Below are 21,427 nucleotides of genomic sequence, written 5' to 3'. Positions count from 1 at the left end.
TTTTTTTACTGGGACTTTAATGACATCGTTTCGCGGCGCCGTAAAACTCATAAAAACAAACGCGCAATTGTACGTGTTTTTAAAGCTTGTCGATAGACAAGATTTAATTTGTTTAACTCTCTCCGAACCGATCGTTTTCAGTATTTTCCCAAAAATGGCAGGCTTAACCAGCGGAAAAATGGATTTTTTAAAACTCAAACAATCTCTCTACAAAACAACTTTGTGTTCTTATTAATTAAACAAAGATCATTGTGGTGTACAAAATAAATCTGAATAAGAAAAAATGTATATTGTGTCTTATCAAATGTGACGATTTTGCTATAGATGGTAAGGAGATGGTTAAAAATTCTACGATCTAATGCTTTATTTTGAATAGTTGATGGGATGCCAAATTTTAATATTCTACATAAAAGAGTTCATTTTAGTCATTCAAAGACGATCGACTTGAGAAGGAAAAACTCAAAACAACACAATGGATTTTGTTGTTTATTAATAATAGCAATGCCATTAATAATAAAAAAAATCTCATCTAAGTACGGTACTAGATAAGTTCATAATCTACACAATCAATCAAAAACGAAATAAATGTTTATTGATGTATAGTCATTCGACATGCTAAATTAAACAATATTATGTTATAGATATGAAAATATAAAAATGTAAAATTTAAGAGTTTTTAAAACTCATCCAGCTATAAATACACAATGTTACAATAATAATAATAATCACCACCACCAAAATTATCATCCTCATCATCATCATCATCATCATCATCATCATGATCATCATCATCATCATCATCATCATCATCATCATCATCATCCTCAACAACATAATCAGCATCGTCACCATTGCTCTTGCAAAATCTCTGTCGTCAAGTAATGCATATAATGATAATCTTTAAACATTTATAAGCAGAATGTAATTCCATTTCAGATTTTTTTTCTCAGTTTACTTTAATTGAACGTTTACAAATAAAGCTAACATAACAGATTACATTGATTACATCCATGCGATCCTCCAAACAGTGCTTGATAAAACACTGAAAATTGTAAATTGTTGAAAAACAAGAAACTAGACGTTTATAGTGTTATATATGATAACATCAAGTGTGTCGTGGACTTAATAGCACCGACTATTTCAAGAGAGCAGTGAGCAAGCATCTAAGGGGAACAAATTATGACCACAAAATTCTGCGAGACTAAACTAGCAATGCACTGGATGTTATAATTTACATTATAATCGTGATAAAGCCAACACCACCGGACATGAGAGATTGGTTGTTGACTTTTTAAGCAAGACTGGCTTTATCCATTATCAAAAGACACACTTAGATAAAGAACAAAATTTGGGCCCAGAAAATGTGTTGACTTTAAGCAGAAGTTGACTTTAAAAATGTTGACTCAATGTGGATTCCATTGCATTTAAGATAAAGACATAAAAAGTGTGCATGAAGCAGTGCCAGACAAAACAGAGAAAAAAGCCTAAACATCCTGGTACTGTTTCATACACACTTTTTAGGTCTTTATTTTACACCCGTGCCTGCTCCCTAATTTGTCATTATGATTGATTAAAAGCTTGGTGGTATTTGTCCAGTAATACAAAGAAAGGGCACAAAGACATTTGTGGTGACCCGTCGTTTCAAAACAGTATATCATGTCGCGTTTGTTTATATAAGGAACATAGAATTTGTAGTCGAAATGATTAAGAGCTAGATTACAGTTATTTGTTTTATAACCGACAATTAATTTAGTTTCAAAGCTTGCCAAAAAGTTCAATTGAATATATCTTATCGTTAAAAAATTTTAGTTCACTTTTCGTCAAATGATACACACCGACATGATACGAATTGAGCCAGTGGGCCATATTTATTTATCTCTCTGTATAGTTAAGGAATCCATGTTTTAATTGCCTTATACGGAACGCCTCGTGTTACGGCTAGATTGGAACCTTGACGAAGTTGGTGGTATGGAAGATGTTGAAAACAATATTCATCAATTTGTGTCAGGTTTTCTTTTCGATGATTCTTACAATGTACAACTACAAAACATTAAAAAAGAATAATAAAAAGAAGCGAAACCGTGGTTTCCTGAGTCCGCTAAAAGATTGCCACATCATTGTGCTCTATGTGACCATGGTGTCAACCACGGAAGTAGGATTTTTTTTTGTACCCCCCCCCCCCCCCCCCCAAAAAAAAAAAAAAATGCAAAACAACTTAAAACTCAGCAAGAATCAAGAGGCTGGTATTTTCCACGATGAATTATATCATAATTAATAGATACATCGACTAAGCGTGAAATTACAATTACGACAAATCTATGCTGATCTGTCGAGTTAAGTTTATATAAAAAAACGTGAGCCTTTATATAGCGAAATATCCACTAAACTTGCTCAAAGTGCTTTGCAAAGGATCCCTGACCGAGAGCAAATGTAGCATTCAGAACTAGACATGTAGCTTGTTAGGCGGTATTACACTTTATTCCTTCATAGACAACTCTTTTGACGGCCAGGTACTCGTTTTACACCTGATTGCGGTGAGAGAATATGAGTTAAGAGCCTTTTCCGGGGGCTTAACTATGTATGCGTCAAGCAAGGATCAAACCCATGACCTTCTAATCTAAAAGCGAGTATCATACCACAAGAATTCATAGTCGTAGTCTGACATTACCATGCATTATATTATTGATGAAGCAATGACTACATTATAAGCATGTTAGAAATATACGTATCAAATAGGAATTTACGATTCTCGACTGACAAAACGAAGCTTACTCTTAGAAACAATTATATATTATACATTTTATGACGGCCGTTCCTTTACCCTTTTCCCTTGTGTGGAATGACCGGCCTAGAAGGAAAAGAGAAGCAAAATTAATAGTTTTAAATCAATGTTAAAAAGGTTTTTTACCGTTATTTTTTCACAATATTGAGACGATATTACACACACTACTGCTATTGATATCATTGTGATTTTCGTTTTATATCTCGTATATATTATGTATATTTTGTATATTTATTTGTAAAGTGCATTGCACATCACACAGTGATGAAAATGCACGATATAAATGCCATATTATTATATTATGAAGTTACATCAGTATAACATATACTTTGTAAGCCACCGCCTCTAAAAGCTGTTATGTCTGATTGATTAAGATGCTAAAATTTGATTTTATTGTCCAACATATATAATGTGAGGTTCATATTATTAAGGTTATATATTACATTTTATTGAGGACAATAAACGTGGTTTATAGAAGTGACAAACAACCCCGCCAATTTCGCGTTTCTGGTCACTTTAATTTTCAGATCCGTTTTTGGCACAAAAAGTTCCGGTCGACATATCGTTTTGAGATGGGTCACATTCTTATATTGACTTACATCCAGTTAACCCGTTAACTGCCGTACTCTGAAAAAAAAAAACGTATTTAAAAATTTGGCCAGAAAACTCGTCCTTCAAATATCGATCTATTTAAATGACCCTCATCTTGGCAAAGACTCTCAAACCTGGGACTTAAGGAAGACCTCGCGAGGTCCCCGTTTTTGGTTTTTGTTGCCAAGATGAGAATAATTTAAGTCGCTCCATATGTGAAGGACGAGTTTTCTGGCCAAATTTTTGAATACGTGTTTTCCAGATTACCTACGACAGTTAACTGGCTAATATTACGTTCAAAACAATGTTCAGACACAAAATGATTCCACTATAATGAAACATGATTTCAAGGTAAACAATTCTAACATATATTTGTCATGTGACATTTGATTAGGATAGGTACGTGACAGATAACACAGTTTTTACTAAAGGAACCGAGTGGAGGAAGTCGGAGCAGGGACAAGCCACTGACTTCATTTAACTCTCGCCTTACCGATTATTTCCAGTATTTTCCCAAAACGGCACGCTGACCAAGCAAAATTTTTAAAACTCAAACAATCTCTCTACAAAACAACTTTATATTCTTATTAATTAAAAAGATCATTCTTCAAAGTTTGTGATGTAGAAAATAAATCTATATAAGAAAACTGTATATACATTATTGTGTTCGTAACAAATGTGACAATTTTCCTGTAGGTGGTAAGTAGAGGGTTAAGTGATAACAATCTGACCCATTCTTGATTTTGTTGATGCCGATTGATTTACTATTCTATTTACAGAATACACCTATCGAGAGATGAGGTACATATATACATATAATTCAATAGGCAATACACCTTGTTGCTTGGACAAAATAATTATGATACCAAATCTGACTCTCTGTGTCAAAACGGTATTATGTCCGGACAAACCAGGTGCTGGAGACTGAATTTATAGCCACAGATATAAAACTTGGAGTTTTAATTTCTATTCCTCGTGGTGGAGAATAGATACAATTACTTACAATGGGCTAGGCCCAAAGCACACATCTCTTATCATTTTGATTCTATATGAACTTTTCAGGGTCCAGGTCATCCTAACTCAATACCGTTTCGAGACGGCTGGTCACAAATGATGTCCAGTAAAATAATGTTTATTTATTTATTTATTTGGGAAATTTACAATGACAGTATAATGTGGTCTGATTGAGTAAATCTATTTGAAGAATAAGAAGTTGAATCTATTGCTTTTTTTTTTTCTACACCCAGAGAGTCTACACTCATTTCCCTCAATAAAAAAATCAAGTTAATTTTACCAACGTTTCAGATTGTTGTCTATAGATTCATTTTCCAGCCCAAGTCACCCCAACATATACAACAGATAACTTGCGACTGCGACAAATACCTGGATTGGATGACGTCTATTTCGGATATTTTCATGCGTAATTTTGTGCGAAGACAAGCGACAAACGATCTTATTCAACATTTACACTTTTAAAAGGGCTCAATAGTTTACCAGTAATGTTTTTTCCCTTATACTTTTTTACTAGCCAGATAAGAACGAACACCACTTGATGCCTTTAACAACTCCAATTTTACTTATAGTCGTCAATGGTCAAGTCAAATGTCCACATTTATTCTGCCTAGTAAAACAATTGTAACAAACAAACAAATCTATGCGTAATCTTAAAGATTTATAATTTATTAGAGATAACTTAGTGAGAATTTATCACCTCTTTGGCGGTCTAAAAACTACACAAAGAGATGAGTGGCGTCAACTTCATTCATTTTTTAGAGGTCATACACATCCACACAGAATGCATGAGGATGTTGCTGTCACAACAGACACTTTGGAGGCATTATACCCGTCGCTGAGTAAACTCATGGCCAAAGATCCGAGAACGTGTGTATGAAATAGTGCAAGATAAAGCAAAAAAGAAAAATAAACAAGTACAAGACCATCCAAAAAAATCAGCCTAGCTCGACTGGGGATCGAACCGCATTCCTCCTGATTATCGGTCAGACGTGCTACCATTACTCCATAGAGGTTATGACACTGTTTCATACACACTTTCTCATATCTTTATCTTAAACAGTGCCTGCTCCTTAACCTGATTTGATAAACTCTTAGCCTGACACTCCCCCCCCCCCTTTCCAAAAAAAATAAATAAATAAAACATCAAAATACAAGGCGATGACTGCCGAAAGAAAGTGAGCCATATTCCATTGATGTTATGCGTTTAGCTAAAAAATCATAACAACCGTCAGCCGGATATAACATACCAACACACAAAACTATGTGTAAACTTAAACGTTTATATTCTGATGGATATTATATAGTGAGAAATGGCTGTCTAAAAACGATAACATAATATTATTTTTCATTCTAGAGAACAACCAATGAAATCACTTGTTGCCTTGAGCACTTCTGACCAAAACTCCCTTTTTACTTAGCTTGGAAGATCGTCGCCTTGTACGTAATATTTAAGTAAATGTCACACTATAAGTTAAAGGCTGTGATTGAGCGCTGACGAATTTTCCACATTTGTCTTTCTAGCATCAGTATTCTGATGGCTTAAAAACAAAGTTATGACAAAGCGCCTGTCTGTGGAATGTCTCTCGACATATCCATATAATATTAATATATATTCTGACTATTTATGTATATTTATATATATATTTGATTCTATTGTGATCGCCATAATTGCTTATAACACAATAAATATAATATTTTTCATACCAAGATAATCTACACTACAGATTTATAGCTCCATCTCCTACAGTCCTTGGGATGGCGGAATAAGGAGGTGGTCGTGATACTGTATCAATGTCTGTCTGGGGTCGGAACAACACCCGGAAACGCTGAGGAATTGGGGGGGGGGGGGGGTTTTAATAGGCATAGAACATTAAAATTTGAGCATTTCATTACAGTAAATAATTGATGAGACAAGAGGAAACTATTTTGTTCACAACTAATTGAATAAATTTGGATGCTTCACGATATTGAAATCGCGTTCTTAGAATAAGCCCTCCCATTGAGTAAGTATCAAGGCATGTCTGTTTGTAGGGGAGTGTGTTTAGGAACCATAATGATCATTTTAGCGTCTGTCAAAAAGAAAGCAAACATATCATCCTGTTTCGACTAAATTACGATCGGTTAATGGGAGGAAAAGATTCACTTACTCGATTCCAATGTGGAATCGAGGGATAATATTTTAATGATAATATTTCTTCTGTTATCAAAAGATTCAGATTTACCAAACATTTCATAAACATGTATTCTTTCGGCCAATTTGATGTAGAGAATCTTTTTACCTCTCTTAAAATGTTTACATTACTAACTACTAGACTACCTAGCTGGTTGATTACTGTTTGTTGTAATTCATATCGGACACACCCAACTGTCTCCGTTCATATTTGATGCCATTTAATGCTTGATCGTTGGGTTGATAACAAAAATAATGCAATCACTGACAGACTGACTATGTGCTGTGTAAAGTAGTTGTCGTTCAGAGCCATAAAGCCCATGGAGCCGGAGTTTATCCCGGTTGCTATTGCGTGAAACGAACAATAGCTTGCTACCCTTTGGATAGGAAGCTAGTCTATCGCAAGGTACTTTCCACCAGATTTACTTCTCGGTGGACAAAGCGGGGATTAGGAAAACATCTCAACTGCACCCGGCATCGTTTTTGGTCCTTTTGCGTGCTCCACCAACCGAGCGATCGGACCCCGACATCTGTGAGTTGTGTCAGTGCATTAATATTAGCAGTGTTTATCACACAGTTTATAATTCAATTGAGATAACGCGTGCTGTTACTTTGGCGTCTTTAAAAGTCAAGTTATAATACTGGAAATAAGTGTTGGGTTTTGGTTGATTTGACGTTTAAGGTTGGGATGGAGTGACTCTCTTCGAATTTGTAGAGTTTCATTTTCTCAACCCCGTGGTTCGAGACCAAGATTCGGTTGAAGACCAGGGTTCGGATGTTTTACAATAGTATTGCAACTATAAAATGGCGGGCATCACCTATATTTTTTTTAATAGTCCACTGAACCGACGTGTACTTATTTGCATATATATATATATATATATATATATATATATATATATAATAATAATATAATAATAATAATAATAATAATAATAATAATAATAATAATAATAATAATAATAATAATAATAATAATGCTGAAAACTTATATAGCGCTATAACTCCGAGACACCAGACTCTAAGCGCTTAAATTACAAATTACTTTGGCTGAAACATAATCATTTACACACAGAGCACACACACACACACACACACACACACACACAACACACAACACAAACCAAACCTATCTTGCTTCTCATACCATCTATTAAAATCGAAACAGATATGTTTTAAGCGAACGTTTAAAAATAGACAAAGACAAATAATATGTATATATTATTATGTACACGACGCACAGAACCAATTCACTATGTTTGGCTGCACATATCGTCTTACAACAGATGCTTTAAAAAAGGAAAAGGGAAAGCAAGTACCCGCACGCGGAGAAAGATATCTTTAAAAAGAATTATGCCGTGACGTGTCCGATGTCGTTGAGTTCTCTTATTCCTACTCGGTAGGTATTCCAAATGGTATGTGGGCTTTTTAAAAAAAGTCAGTAGTAAAAATACAATTTTCTCATTTTGGCCACAAAAAATACTACTTTAAATAAATCGGTTGATTGAGATGCTATCCGACTTGTGAAAAAAATAAATAAAAGGTATTAGACCCGAAACTTCAAGGTGTGGTGTCAGTCTCTCAAATTCTGGACCGTTTGTCATTCCAGAAGAAAATGACATGCTGTCACAGACATAGTTTATCTTTCGGACTTCCAGATGGCTCGTTGACAGACAGAAAACAAGACTCATAGACAAAGGTATCGGTCCCTGGTTCAGTAGAAGTTTTTCTAAAGCCTCTGCTACCCAAAAGAGATAAGTTTGTTGGATATATCGGGCCGGGCGAAAAGTTTGTTGTTGTTGCTGTTTGCTTGTTTTTTTATTATTTTTTGTTTGTTTTGTTTTTTTGGTTGTTTTTTTTTTTGTTTTTCTTTTTTTTTTTTTGCTATAGAGTTGTCCAATCCAAAGAATAGCGCCCATTTATTGTGACTAATTGTTCACAGAAACATTATATAAACTCCAACTTCATGGGTTCCATGGTACTGAATGATTAATTCCGATTATTAAAAGTACCGATTACAATGAGAAAAATGAAGAAAAATGATTTGCCACAACTATAGAGCAGTAAAATTAGGTGCCCCAAACGTAAACAATAACAAGTTGCTAGTGATTTTCGTTAGGGACCGGAATAATTTACGCACAATATAGGTCTCCCAATTTTGTAGTTTGAGTTGTAGGCAATACACTTTCAGTATTGAAAATATGTTTACATAAAATCTAACAGTTGCAGAAATAATAATATAAGGCTAAATTATTCTGAAAACCAGGCTCCGAATAATTCTCGTCTTGTTCACACCAGCGCAATAATTTGCTCTGGTCTAAAAATAGATAGACTGTAACTTTTGATAAATTTTACCTTTTGTTCCATAAAATATCCATATCTAGACATTATTTGATGCATGATCGAGTATTTAGGAATATGTGTTTCTTTTGCCACCTAACAGCCAAATTTTAAAGGTTGTTTTTTTCTATAATTTACATTGGAACGTGAGCTGTCAAGACAGGAACATGTGGTTTGCCATGTGCTTCTAGACCTTTGTTTACGTTTGGGGCACCTAATTTTACTGCTCTATCTATTCGAATAACTACATGCTGTATCGTAATACAAAAGTCTGTGGTATCGAAAAAGCGCTGCGTTCTCATCGGCTACCGATTGCCTGAAATAGTTTACTTACGTGTCTCATTGATCCCTCTGTCGTTAGAATTTTGTAGATCATGTAGAGAGGTATGCATGAGATAGAAGACATTCCGAGAACACCTCCGACGGCATGAGCCCAGTGTGGGAACTTGTAGCCTACATATGTTATCGGCTCAAACTGACTGATGCTGAACAGTACCACACCCTGGTGAGGAAGACGAGTATTGATTGCGGGTTTGAAAACATTAGCATAGTATCAATACACATACAAACATATACACATTCAGACAATTATACACACATACACACACCCACACACACTGATATATATATATATATATATATATATATATATATATATATATATATATATATATATATATTAAAGGCTTTTGTCAGAATGTCTATTCCCAGATCGTCGAGGGCGTCAATCAATTCTATTGAGAAACTATCTTGGCCTACCGCTTTCCCCTTTTTCATCTCTTTACAAGCAGCTTCTACTTCTTCTCGTATAATCACCGTGTTCACAGTAAAGATTTCTTTATCCAAGCTCGTCCCTCTTTTGTCACCGCGTATAGATTTTTTATGTATACTGCCCAACGTTCCAAAATTTCGTTGCTGTCGATAAGTATATTACCGTTTGCGTCTTTAACGCATTTTCTTACCACGGCTGGTCGTATTCCACTGAGATCTTGTATTGACTTGTGGAATTGTTTGGTGTCAGATTGTTTTAGTCTTTCAATTCTGTGTCATTCATGTTCAATATAATCTTCATTTGCTCTCTTAAACTCACGATTTATAATCTGATTAGCTTCTTTATATTCATTGCTGTTGCGTTCTAGAGTAAAACAAGGTTGCGTCTTATCACCGGACCTTTTTAACATATATAGTGAAATAATATTCAAAGAAATTGAAGATGTGAAAGGCGTCGTCGTTGGAGGGCAGAATATGAATAGCATAAGATACGCAGACGATGGTACTCTGATAGCCTACTCTCCAGAACACGTGCAGAAAATTTTAGATATATAGTGGTGTGCAAAAGTGAAGAGATGGGCCTGAAACTAAATGTTAAGAAAACCGAATGTATGGTGGTCTCAAAGAATGACAACAACATGATCTTCCACTTGTTAAGCAAAGGAGAGACCATCAAACAAGTAAAGAAATTCAAATATTTAGGCACTATCATCACCCATGACGCACGTCACATAGAGGATATAAAACAAAGAATAGCAATAGCAAAAAACGTGTTCCATAAAGTGCGACCAGTTGTGTCAAACAACAACCTAAACTTGAAGACCAGAATGAAAGTAGTAGAAACATATGTTATAAGTACCCTTTTATAATGGTGTGAAACGTGGACGCTTGACAAAGAATGTACGAGGAGGTTAGAGGCATTTGAGATGTGGGTGTATAGAAGAATGTTGAGGGTATCATGGACAGATAGGTGTACGAACGAGGAAGTGTTGGAGAAGGTGAGAAAGAGAAGAATACTGATCGATAACATCAGAAAGAGGCAGTTACGGTTTCTGGGATATGTGTGGAGAAGAGAAGGAATAGAAAAGTTGGTAACATCTGGGATGATCGAAGGAAAGAGAGCTAGAGGAAGACAAGAATGACTTATCTAAATAACCGAAGAATGGCCAAATGTGACTTGAAAAGCAACACAGATTTCATGCGCACCGCAGAGGATCGTGATTCGTAGAGACAGCTGACTCAAGAGTACATGCCACGATGGATGATGATGATGATGATGATGATGATGATATATATATATATATATATATATATATATATATATATATATATATATATATATATATATACTTATTTTACAGCTGCATATAGTGAAAGATTGTGTGTAACGAGCCGTCTCAACTATGCGCCGCCCAGAGCTGCACTCAAACCCAGGATCTTCCGATCCGAAGTCTGGTTTGATACCACACGACCGGATAGCTGCATAGGTGAAAACATTATCCTTAATTAAGCAGGGAAGTCTTCGCGCCAGGAAAAGAGCAAGATGATGGATAATATACAAGAGTCAATCAAACAATAAACTATTTAGCGCCTCAGATGCATGCCCTGAAATGAACCTTCAAGATACATTACACAAAAACAATGCCGGGGTGGAAGACTCCAAGATCGGGTGCCACATACATACCAGAGTGATACACGGTGTAGTAACGGTCCAGCATAACTTCCAGAAGACATTAGGATAGAAACCAAACATGTCACGTAGGTTGTCATAGAATCGGTTCACACCTGGTTAAATTCGAGGGGAGATAGATAGAGAGAGAGAGAGAGAGAGAGAGAGAGAGAGAGAGAGAGAGAGAGAGAGAGAGAGAGAGTTGGGGAGGTGAGAAGAGAAAAATAGTATTTGTCGATCTAAATTGATTTAATAATAATAATAATAATAATAATAATAATAATAATAATAATAATAATAATAATAATAATAATAATAATATATAATAACAATAATTACTATTATTATTATTATTATTATTATTATTATTATTATTATTATTATTATTATTATTATTATTATTATTATTATCATTATTATTATTATTATTATTATTATTATTATATTATTATTATTATTATTGCTATTATCATTATTATTATTATTATTATTATTATTATTATTATATTATTATTATTATTATTATTTATCATCATCATCATCATTATTATTATTATTATTATTATTATTATTATTATTATTATTATTATTATTATTAATATTAGTATCATCATCATCTTCATCATCATCATCATCATCATCACCATCATCACCGCCATCATCATCATCATCATCATCATCATCATCATCATCATCATCATCATCATCATCATCATCATCACCACCACCATCATCATCATCATCATCATCATCATCATCATCATCATCATCATCATCATCATCATCGTCATCATCATCATTATACTTTTGGAACATAACAATGGTGAATGTGACGACTTTAACAATTATGGTGATTGTAACAACATTCATTTATGATGACGATGCCATTTATAATGTTGATGGCATAGACGCCAACGTACCGTATGACCAAGAGATGGCGATACATTCAAAGAAGATAAGCAGCAAGACTGCGATGCCACTGGCTGAGTAGAAGTCAAATATCTGGAAGACATACATGCCGCCCTGAAGGGTGATGTTGGGGGAGGGGGGGGGGGGGAAATGAAAAGATGAAATAAAAAGATATAACTTATTCTTTTCTTATTATAGTCATTTATATACTTGTTTATATAGTATGATGTTTCTGGTTTCGTTTTTCGCCTTTACCGGTGCAGATGATTTCAAAATACATTAATTTTAAATAATGGAAACGGTTATTCACATATTAACAGCCTGTTCTGTTATCTGACATTCGTTACTAGCCATTTTATGACAGAGAAATATATGCCTTGAAGTACGTATACGATGATTGACATTTGTTTTTCTTTACTTTTTAGATTAAAATTAGAATTGAGCGTTATATAGCGCAATATCCACTAAATGTGCTCAAAGCGCTTTACACGGGGTCAACAGCAACAATTAACATGTAGGACGGGACATGACGCCTGTTAGGCAATATGACAAAATTTCGGACAAAGACAACGCTGTTAACTACCAGGTACTCATTTTACACCTGAGTACGGTGAGAGAATGTGAGTAAAGAGCCTTTTCCAAGGACTCAACTATGCGCCGAGCGCGAGGCTCGAACCCAGGAGCTTCCGATCCGAAAGCGAGTGTCATGCCATTAGACCACATAGCCGCATACTTATGATCAATAAGTCTATGATGTCATTGTGACCACCCGTCTCAAACCGATGTCATATCGAAATGAACTAGGTGCTGGAATTGGATTTTATAGATACTAATACTGATAAGAACCTTGGGATTCAATTCTTCTCGTTATGGTGGAGAATAAAAACAACTTTTTTTTATATTGCAAAAGACTCAAATTTCGTAGTTCTTATCACTTTTATTCTAAATTTACTTTAAAGGGTACAATTTATCCAATCCTACGAGCACATAATTTCAGGCCTGATAAGCGAAAGCAATTATGATCTTGTATTAACATTGTTATGATGGACAATATTGTTTTGTTGGTTTGAGAGTATTTCCATTACGACAATAAGACCGTAATAACATGGGAAATCAGACCTGCAAATAAGTTTACCACGATTCAGACAGAACGCCATCCTTTTGAGACGGTGGGTTTAAAATGTATGATATACCTCAGTGACCATGGAGAGACCGATGAAGTAAGAGACACAACAGACACTGGCGATGAATAACTCCCTATGTCGCCTCAGAGTTCTTGGAAACTCGTCAATAAGGGCGGTGAAGAAACCCTCCATGGTGCAAAACTGAAAAAAAAATTGTGGTATCACATCATCATATTGCAATTAAATAATGTTGTTCTTGTATAGAGTTAATCTTTTAGACGGCACAATATCTACTATATTTTCTCAAAGAGTTTTACGCACCAAGGGTCCCAAGCGCTTAATCAACATTGAACATGTGGGACAAGATATGCAGCATGCAATGCAACGTTTCTATTTCATTTTAGTGGAAACAACCCGTTTACCGACAAGACAATCATTTCACACTAGGATTTGGTGAGAAATTGTGAATAAAGGGTTGAATTATTTGCGGCCCAAAACGAGGACTCAAACCTACAGGTGGCCAGTCGTGTCATACCACTAGACCACACCAGTCCTTTTCAACGATTTTGGGGTATTAGCAATTTCTATTACAATTTTCAAACGCTTATTGTGAATGTTTAGCATGGATTTTGCAGATATGAATTCATTGTACATTACAGCAAGATTTTATCTGCCAGGAAAGTCCTAGCAGAGCACGTGCGTCCAAGCTGGCTGACGTAGATAATGCGAATAGCTTATGTCATGGGGATACTGAATGTGATCCTCTCCAACTCTTGTCAAAACGTATCCTATGCAACTGAACTTCTGGATCTTCATCGAATGACCTTGCATTTCATAATTTCCTGATGGAGCCTTGGGTGCCTTAAAAACGGTCGGCAGCAACGTCTACTTTTTCCTAACACACACATACACACATGCACACACACACACACACACACACACACAAGCACGAACATGCAAAAACAACAGCAACAACAACAACAACACAATAGTCACAAAGTATGGCGACAATCTCAAATAGGAAATGAAACGTTTTCAGTGGCTCTTAAGGTAACATCAACAAGACCCCTTTATTGAATATACACGGGTAGACTGAATAGTCGTACGCCGCTCTTGTATATTCAAAAATATAATAAATACGAAGGTATAAAAACAAAGCCTGGTTTATGTCATTTCCGTTTATTATTTTAAACTTCAGCATTGTCACCGATCCCCTCCACACAGAGCCGTCAGCGATTACGTAACGTCAAAGAGGAATTAACGTGTTAAACTTCGACAACATCGAGTCACCTCCGCTTGCTCCTCGCCATCACTGCCAAAATTTGCCCACTTGTGGTGTATATTAAGTCTTAAGAAAAGGAAAAAGTCACTTGGAGCTAAATCAGAAATGTAGGGGGAGTATTCCACGACTTCAAGAAAAATTCTTTAAATATGATCATGGTTTCATGTCAACATTCTCGATATCCAACAGGCACAGGACTTCTCGAACGATAAATCCAACTCTACCTTATGAAATTCCAAGCCATTGTGAAATGTTAGATTGTTTTTTGTTGTTTTTTTACGACGATTAATTTCGTCAATTTTTTGGGGTTGATTTGCTGCGGATGATGCACTTTGTGGACGACCACTGCTGGTCTGCTCATTGATGTTGGTAGAGACAGCATCGGTTATAGTAAAGAATATAACCCATATTTTAACTGTTCAAATACCCACGAGTCACCATAAACACGATTCAGCCGTTTATGACTGTCTCTGCAGTTATGAACTCAGTCACAGCACGCTCATTTTTGCATATTATTTTTGTGTCTGTGATTTCTTCGACCGACATGTTGGAGTTGGGGTTCTTTCTAATAAAATAAATTTAAATAAAACAGCCAACAAAATTTGGTGACCAAATAGAAGAATAAATTACGCACATTTTGATGTATAATATATACAGTGAGATATTGGAATTATTCAATTGGCGTCAAGACTTTTCAGGGAAGCCTAGTATATTTCATTTTTTAATTTCGCTATTATTACTCTGTGACCATAATATTTTGGGGTTGGAAGAGACAGGGCAGGGAAAAACAGGCTTTGGATAATTATTCTTTGGGGGTGCAGGGGGGATTTCTGTTAAATGATTTTTTACTCTTTCTTTCATTTGCCTTTATTTGCACCGTATTGGTGTTGAGAGGGCATTCTGAAGTATTTTCGGATCAGCAAATTCAAAGGAGAAAACAAATTACGCGTGACATCGTCAAATTCCGTCGTTTAGAAATTCACTAAGAGAATAAGATAAAGATAATCTATGCATCAAACGTCTGGGAAAATGAGAACATTAGGGGTTAATATAATCATCTTAGGCAAGAACCTGAAAAATGCCCGAAGCGAGTTAAAATCCCCGATCTCTTGAGCCACAATGCAATGCCAATGCATACGACCACTCGCTCTCACGGCGAATATTACATGTCGTTTATAGAATATTGATGTTCTTTTTAAACATGCACAAACAGTAGCGCTGTTTGATATAGTTAAAGCGGTGAGCGATTTTTTAACAAACCTGGCTATCCATGCCCAACATGAGAAGCATCAAGAAGAACATAATGGCCCATAGGGGTGATATAGGAAGTTGGGTGATGGCGCTGGGGTACGCCAGGAAAGCAAGTCCCGGACCTGAAAATACATTCCGTTGTAATGGTCATGGTGCCACATGAAATGGGGTTAACAATAATGATGATGATGATGATGATGATGATGATGATGATGATGATGATGATGATGATGATGATGATAAGGATGATGATGATGATAAATACGACGATGATGATGATGGTGATGATGATGATGACGACGACGATGATGATGGTGATGATGATGATGTTGGTAGTGGTGGTGTTGGTTAGTGTGGGTGGTGGTGGTGGACCTGATGGTGATGATGTTGGTAGTTGGTGATGTTGGTGGTTATGGTGGCCGTGGCAAAATTCTATCCCTTCCGTCAACGATGTATATATCTTACAGCAGATTTTCCCAAAACAAGAAGCTAAGACTTCCAAAAACGATAACACTGTCCTTGTATGAAGAGCATAACCAAGATCATATTTTAATATAGGACAACCAAGTTGCCTATGTGTTATATCCAAAAAGTAGGTTTTTGTATGAAATGGCGACCGAGTTGTATTCTAGTTGACTAAACACATTGCTGGATCTGGATTTAAAAGAACACCAATTATACTTCTAAAACGATAATAATAATTATAACTTTGTTATAAAAAATCAAAAAAATTGATAGTGACTGAGGAAACAATTTTAGACACTTTCATTGTGATAAATCTTGGTATCATTAGATTAGGGACCAACAGCAATGAAGACATGTCTAGTTGTGATTTATATTATATTTTGTCATTGACTTGCTCAAATTCACTTTAAAATGGGTAGAACCGACATTTTTCCATTAAAAAAAAATAATAAAAAGGAAAAGAAAAAGAAGCCATGCTATTAACATAGATTTCAGCTTGTATATTATCAACTAGTATTGACCTACCAGATGCTGCTACCTTATCAATCGATCGTTTCTGCTCATGCGCCATGAATCCTATAATGGAAAAGGTGACGAACCCCGCAAATACACTGGTGCTGCTGTTCAGACATGAGATAAGAACTGCATCTCTGTGGAAGATTATATTTGAGTAAATCAGCATGTAGTTGTAATATCATCAAATCATTTTTATCTGAAAATATCCAATCGTTACCAGTAATTCTTAAAAAGTCATAAGTTGGAATGAAACAAATAAAAACCAATACTTCATTACTTGCTACTGCATTAATGGGATGGTAATATAACACAATTTTATCATTTGTTGTCTTTTCTACATCCCATTATACACTAATACTGCCAAGCAAAGAAAAAAAAACGAAAACGAAAATTGTCTGTGGCATTGTTTGTGTTTTACTTTAACAATACGAATTGGAGTTTAATTGAACGAACGTCTTTTTGTACATGGGAAACAATGTCCGTGACTTACCTCCCAATGAATGCTTTCAATTGATTCTATCGATGTCTATTTCACCTTGGTCATAGTAAGTGGAGGCATATTGAAAAAAGGAAAGTAAAACATAGAACCCCCCGCCCCCGCCGAATGAACAACTAAAAAATAACCCACTTAATTTTTATAAAATAAAAACTACACAAATCAAAATAGAAAAAAAAAAGAAAAATCAAACAAACTTGGTTTGACTCAAGAATAAAATCTAGGAGACAGCGACATTGGACTGTGGTTGAGACATTTATCTAGTCCATCGTTTCTTCCATTTGATGAAGTAAAAGATGCCTTTGCTTTTGACGTCAAGCGCATTATTTCGAACACCACAAGACTAAAAAGGTTGCAGGCTACTACTAACCGAATAATTGAATCCAAAACACAAGCCGATTTCAACCTAATAGTATGTTTGGTTTCACTAGTAACAACCACGCAAGTAATAAGAATGGGAATTCCAGGATGTTCCACACGTCCTGACCAAATAAGTATTATATTGGATACGCAGTCTCAAGGACGTTTGCCGTGAATTAATTTAGTTTTATTTTTCCACGTATACCTGTCTTGTGCCGCCAACGTTTTAAGAGCGAGCAGATCATTTTCCGTCATTAGTTTTGATGGAATAGTTTTTTGTAGCTGTAAAGATACAAATTCTCCTGGTGCTGATTTGAGTAGATTGGTATGTCTGCAGGTCGGCATTTAGTGTTGATGGTAGAGATGTTGGTGTTCGTCCGCAGTATTTCTTCCCGGCAGGAAAATCGCCACATTTATTGTTACCATAGAACCAACATTTTTCTCATTTTAATAGCTTTTGTACGTCACAAAATTTAAACAAAAATTAATATAATAGTTTATAAAACAATTAACACTTTATGATAGAGCTAAAAAGTAGGTATAGCAAAAGTTTACTACTATTGTGCTAGAGTGAAAACAAAATATTTTTGTCTTGGGTAGGTATGAAGATTTGAGGATGTGAAATTTGTTCTGATGAAACCGACATGAACTTTTTTGCAGGTCTGATAATCCAGTTTGTTATGGGCTCATGGTTGTAATGGAAATACTCTCCAACCAACACAAAAACAGTGAACATTACAACAATGTTAAAGCAAGCCCGTGATTGCATCCGGTTATCAGACCTGCTAATAAGTACGTCGGAATAAATCATTCTAAAATAAATCATTGACCAACTTGTAAACATTGTTATGATATTTGTTGTAACTTCCAAGGGCAACTCCTGTCCCTAAACCAATCCCATATGAAAACAAGATCTGAGAGGCTGCGTCGACCCATACCTGCAGAAAGAACACGAGGTTTGATTATATAAAAAATATATATTGAGCTTTTATATTGCGCAATATCCACTAAATGTGCTCAAAGCGCTTTACAAAGGGTCCCTGGCCAACAGCAACATTTAATGTTTAGGACGGGACATGACGTCTGTTAGGCGATGTTATAGATTTTTCGGACAGAGACAACGCTGTTAACCACCAGGTACTCATTTTACACTGAGTACGGTGAGAGAATGTGAGTAAAGAGCCTTCCCCAAGGACTCAACTATGCGCCGAGCGAGGCTCGAACCCAGGACCTTCCGATCCGAAAGTGTCATACCACTAGACCACATAGCCGCACACGTTATTATTGTATTCGCCTTACATCATTGCAAAGGGAGACCTAGATAACTATTGCGTTAGCCACAGATCAGAAATATTATAAAGAGAACGATAGGGGCTAAGTTTCTTGCTAAAAATGAGATGCTGACAACGGAGTTCCAACCTATATTTACTCCACCATCTAGTCCAGTATGACAGCATTATCATCGTCATCGTTGTCGTCATCATCATCATCATCATCATCATCATCATCATCATCATAATCATCATCATCATCATCATCATCGTTATCAATATTCCTTCAACACCGCGGCCACCACCACCACCACCACCACCGCCACCACCACCACCACCACCACCACCACCACCACCACCACCACCACCACCACCACCATTACTAATACAATCATCATCATCATGATCATCATCATCATCATGATCATCATCATCATCATCATCATCATCATCATCATCATCATCATCATCATCATCATCATCAATACCCCCCCACCACCACCTTCATTACCATCGTCATCATCATCATCATCATCATCATCATCATCATCATCATCATCATCATCATCATCGTCATCATCATCACCATCACCATCATATCGATGTCGTAAAAGCATCACCATAATAGCCTAATTAATACAAACCATAGATTTCCCCAATTCCTCCAGCCGAGGTGTGATGTAGAATCGAATTCCATCGGAGGCACCGGGAAGAGTAACCCCGCGAACGAGGAGTATAGACAGGAGGATGTAAGGGAAGATAGCCGTGACGTATACGACCTGGAAAAGGAATTGAGTAATCAGAAGGTTATCATGACGTAGTGGTGATAGTAGTAGCCTGAGCATTGTAGCGCAATATCCACTAAACGTGCTCAATGCGCTTAACAAGGAGCCCGTCCTTAGATAACAGCATCACATATCATCTAGGACGAGACATGCCACCTGTTATGTATTTATTACAATTTTACTCTGAGAAAGACAACGCTGTTAACGGCCAGGTACTCAATTTGCATTTGAGAACCGTGAGAGAATGTGGGGAAAGAGCATTTTCCTAGGTTTCAACTTTGCGCCGTCCAGACCGGGACTCGAACCCACGACCTTCCGATTCCAAATCGAGTGTCATACAACAAGACCACATAGCAGAATAATAATAATAATAATAATAATAATAATAATAATAATAATAATAATAATAATAATAATGATAATAATAATAATAATAATAATAATAATAATAATGATAATAATAATAGTTCATTATTGTCCATAAATGTGGCAATTTGACAGTTAGTTACACTTACTATAATGTTAATTATAACTATGAGATTTTAACGGATACTTCACTTTTTTCTAATTATTCTCTCTATATCTCTCTTCCTCCCCTCTTCTCAGGCGCGCGCGCACACACACACACACACACACACACACACACACACACGCTTACACGCACCACATAGACAGCTGCAATTCATTTTCAATTTGTTACATTTGTGGTAATATGGCATTACATATCATCATTATCAAATAGTCAATCAATCTGACAATAAATAAATCAATCAGTCAATCAATCAACTTGTCAGTCCTTAGTTTAGCTGTACCAAATGAAATATTAAACATGTTTATTGCTGATGGACCGAACGGTGATTTGTACTTGCTAGTTCTATATTTAATATGACAAAACCTTCACCCAGGTGGTAAAATACTGAATTATGGTATAAGATATCTTTGTTTATTGTTGATAATTGCGAATCCTTTTCTTTCGATTTTTTTTTCATGATTTCTTTCTACGCCATCAAGAGGATGGTTTATTACTTTTGCTGCCTCTTTGATTATTTTGAAATTTTTGATTTATTTCTGTCCGCATCCGCCAAACCATATAGTGCAGTGAAACGCAATTGAACTTCTAATCAATGAGTTATAAACTTTTAACATTGTTTTCTTCCCTACTTGAAATGTTCTCATTTTCCTTAGGATGTATAATCCTAATCCTAAATAACCATAATTACAAAATTTTAGTTTGTGACATATTAAGAATCTCTCCTTATTAAATCAACTACCCTTTTCATATTTTAGCCACTTTACTCAATTTTATCCATCTAGTTCATCCCGACATACGACCACTGTCATTTTTGAACTAAATAAACTGCTTGTCAACCAAAACAGATTAATATTCTATTGAACTGACTAAAAGCAGTATCGAAAAAAACGATAAGGGTCCGTTCAAAACGAATACTTAAGATACTAGAAACCCGGGCCTGTACAAAAGTCTTCCATATTGACGTATATACCGACTAGACGTGCCAACTAATTTCCTCCCGTTTGTCAGTATTTAACCCTCTCCTTGCCAGCTACAGGAAAATCGTCACATTCATTACGATACAGCCAACATTTTTCTCATTCAGTTTTCTTTTGTACAT

The 21,427-nt window shown here is 35.7% G+C and overlaps 1 protein-coding gene across 1 annotated transcript in view; it reads right to left on the bottom strand.

The window, feature by feature from the left end:
* Nucleotides 1-472: 472 nt before the first annotated feature.
* The window catches only part of LOC144974923 (sodium- and chloride-dependent GABA transporter 1-like), a 43,278-nt gene continuing 22,323 nt past the window's right edge, over nt 473-21,427 (bottom strand). The window contains exons 7-16 of the mRNA XM_078918436.1: nt 19,656-19,790; nt 18,575-18,678; nt 16,894-17,018; nt 15,913-16,025; nt 13,440-13,571; nt 12,258-12,360; nt 11,353-11,453; nt 9,232-9,399; nt 6,092-6,213; nt 473-2,848 (exon numbers count right to left, since the gene is read on the bottom strand). Of these exons, the coding sequence (XP_078774562.1) occupies nt 6,106-6,213; nt 9,232-9,399; nt 11,353-11,453; nt 12,258-12,360; nt 13,440-13,571; nt 15,913-16,025; nt 16,894-17,018; nt 18,575-18,678; nt 19,656-19,790 (1,089 nt within the window). The 3' untranslated portion in view covers nt 473-2,848; nt 6,092-6,105. The remainder of the gene's footprint in view (nt 2,849-6,091; nt 6,214-9,231; nt 9,400-11,352; nt 11,454-12,257; nt 12,361-13,439; nt 13,572-15,912; nt 16,026-16,893; nt 17,019-18,574; nt 18,679-19,655; nt 19,791-21,427) is intronic.

Source organism: Berghia stephanieae, chromosome 6, assembly GCF_034508935.2.
Source record: "Berghia stephanieae isolate SIO BIC M18660-M18661 chromosome 6, UCSD_Bste_1.3, whole genome shotgun sequence".
Lineage (NCBI taxonomy): Eukaryota > Metazoa > Mollusca > Gastropoda > Nudibranchia > Aeolidiidae > Berghia > Berghia stephanieae.
This window is presented reverse-complemented; position numbering and strand designations above follow the sequence as displayed.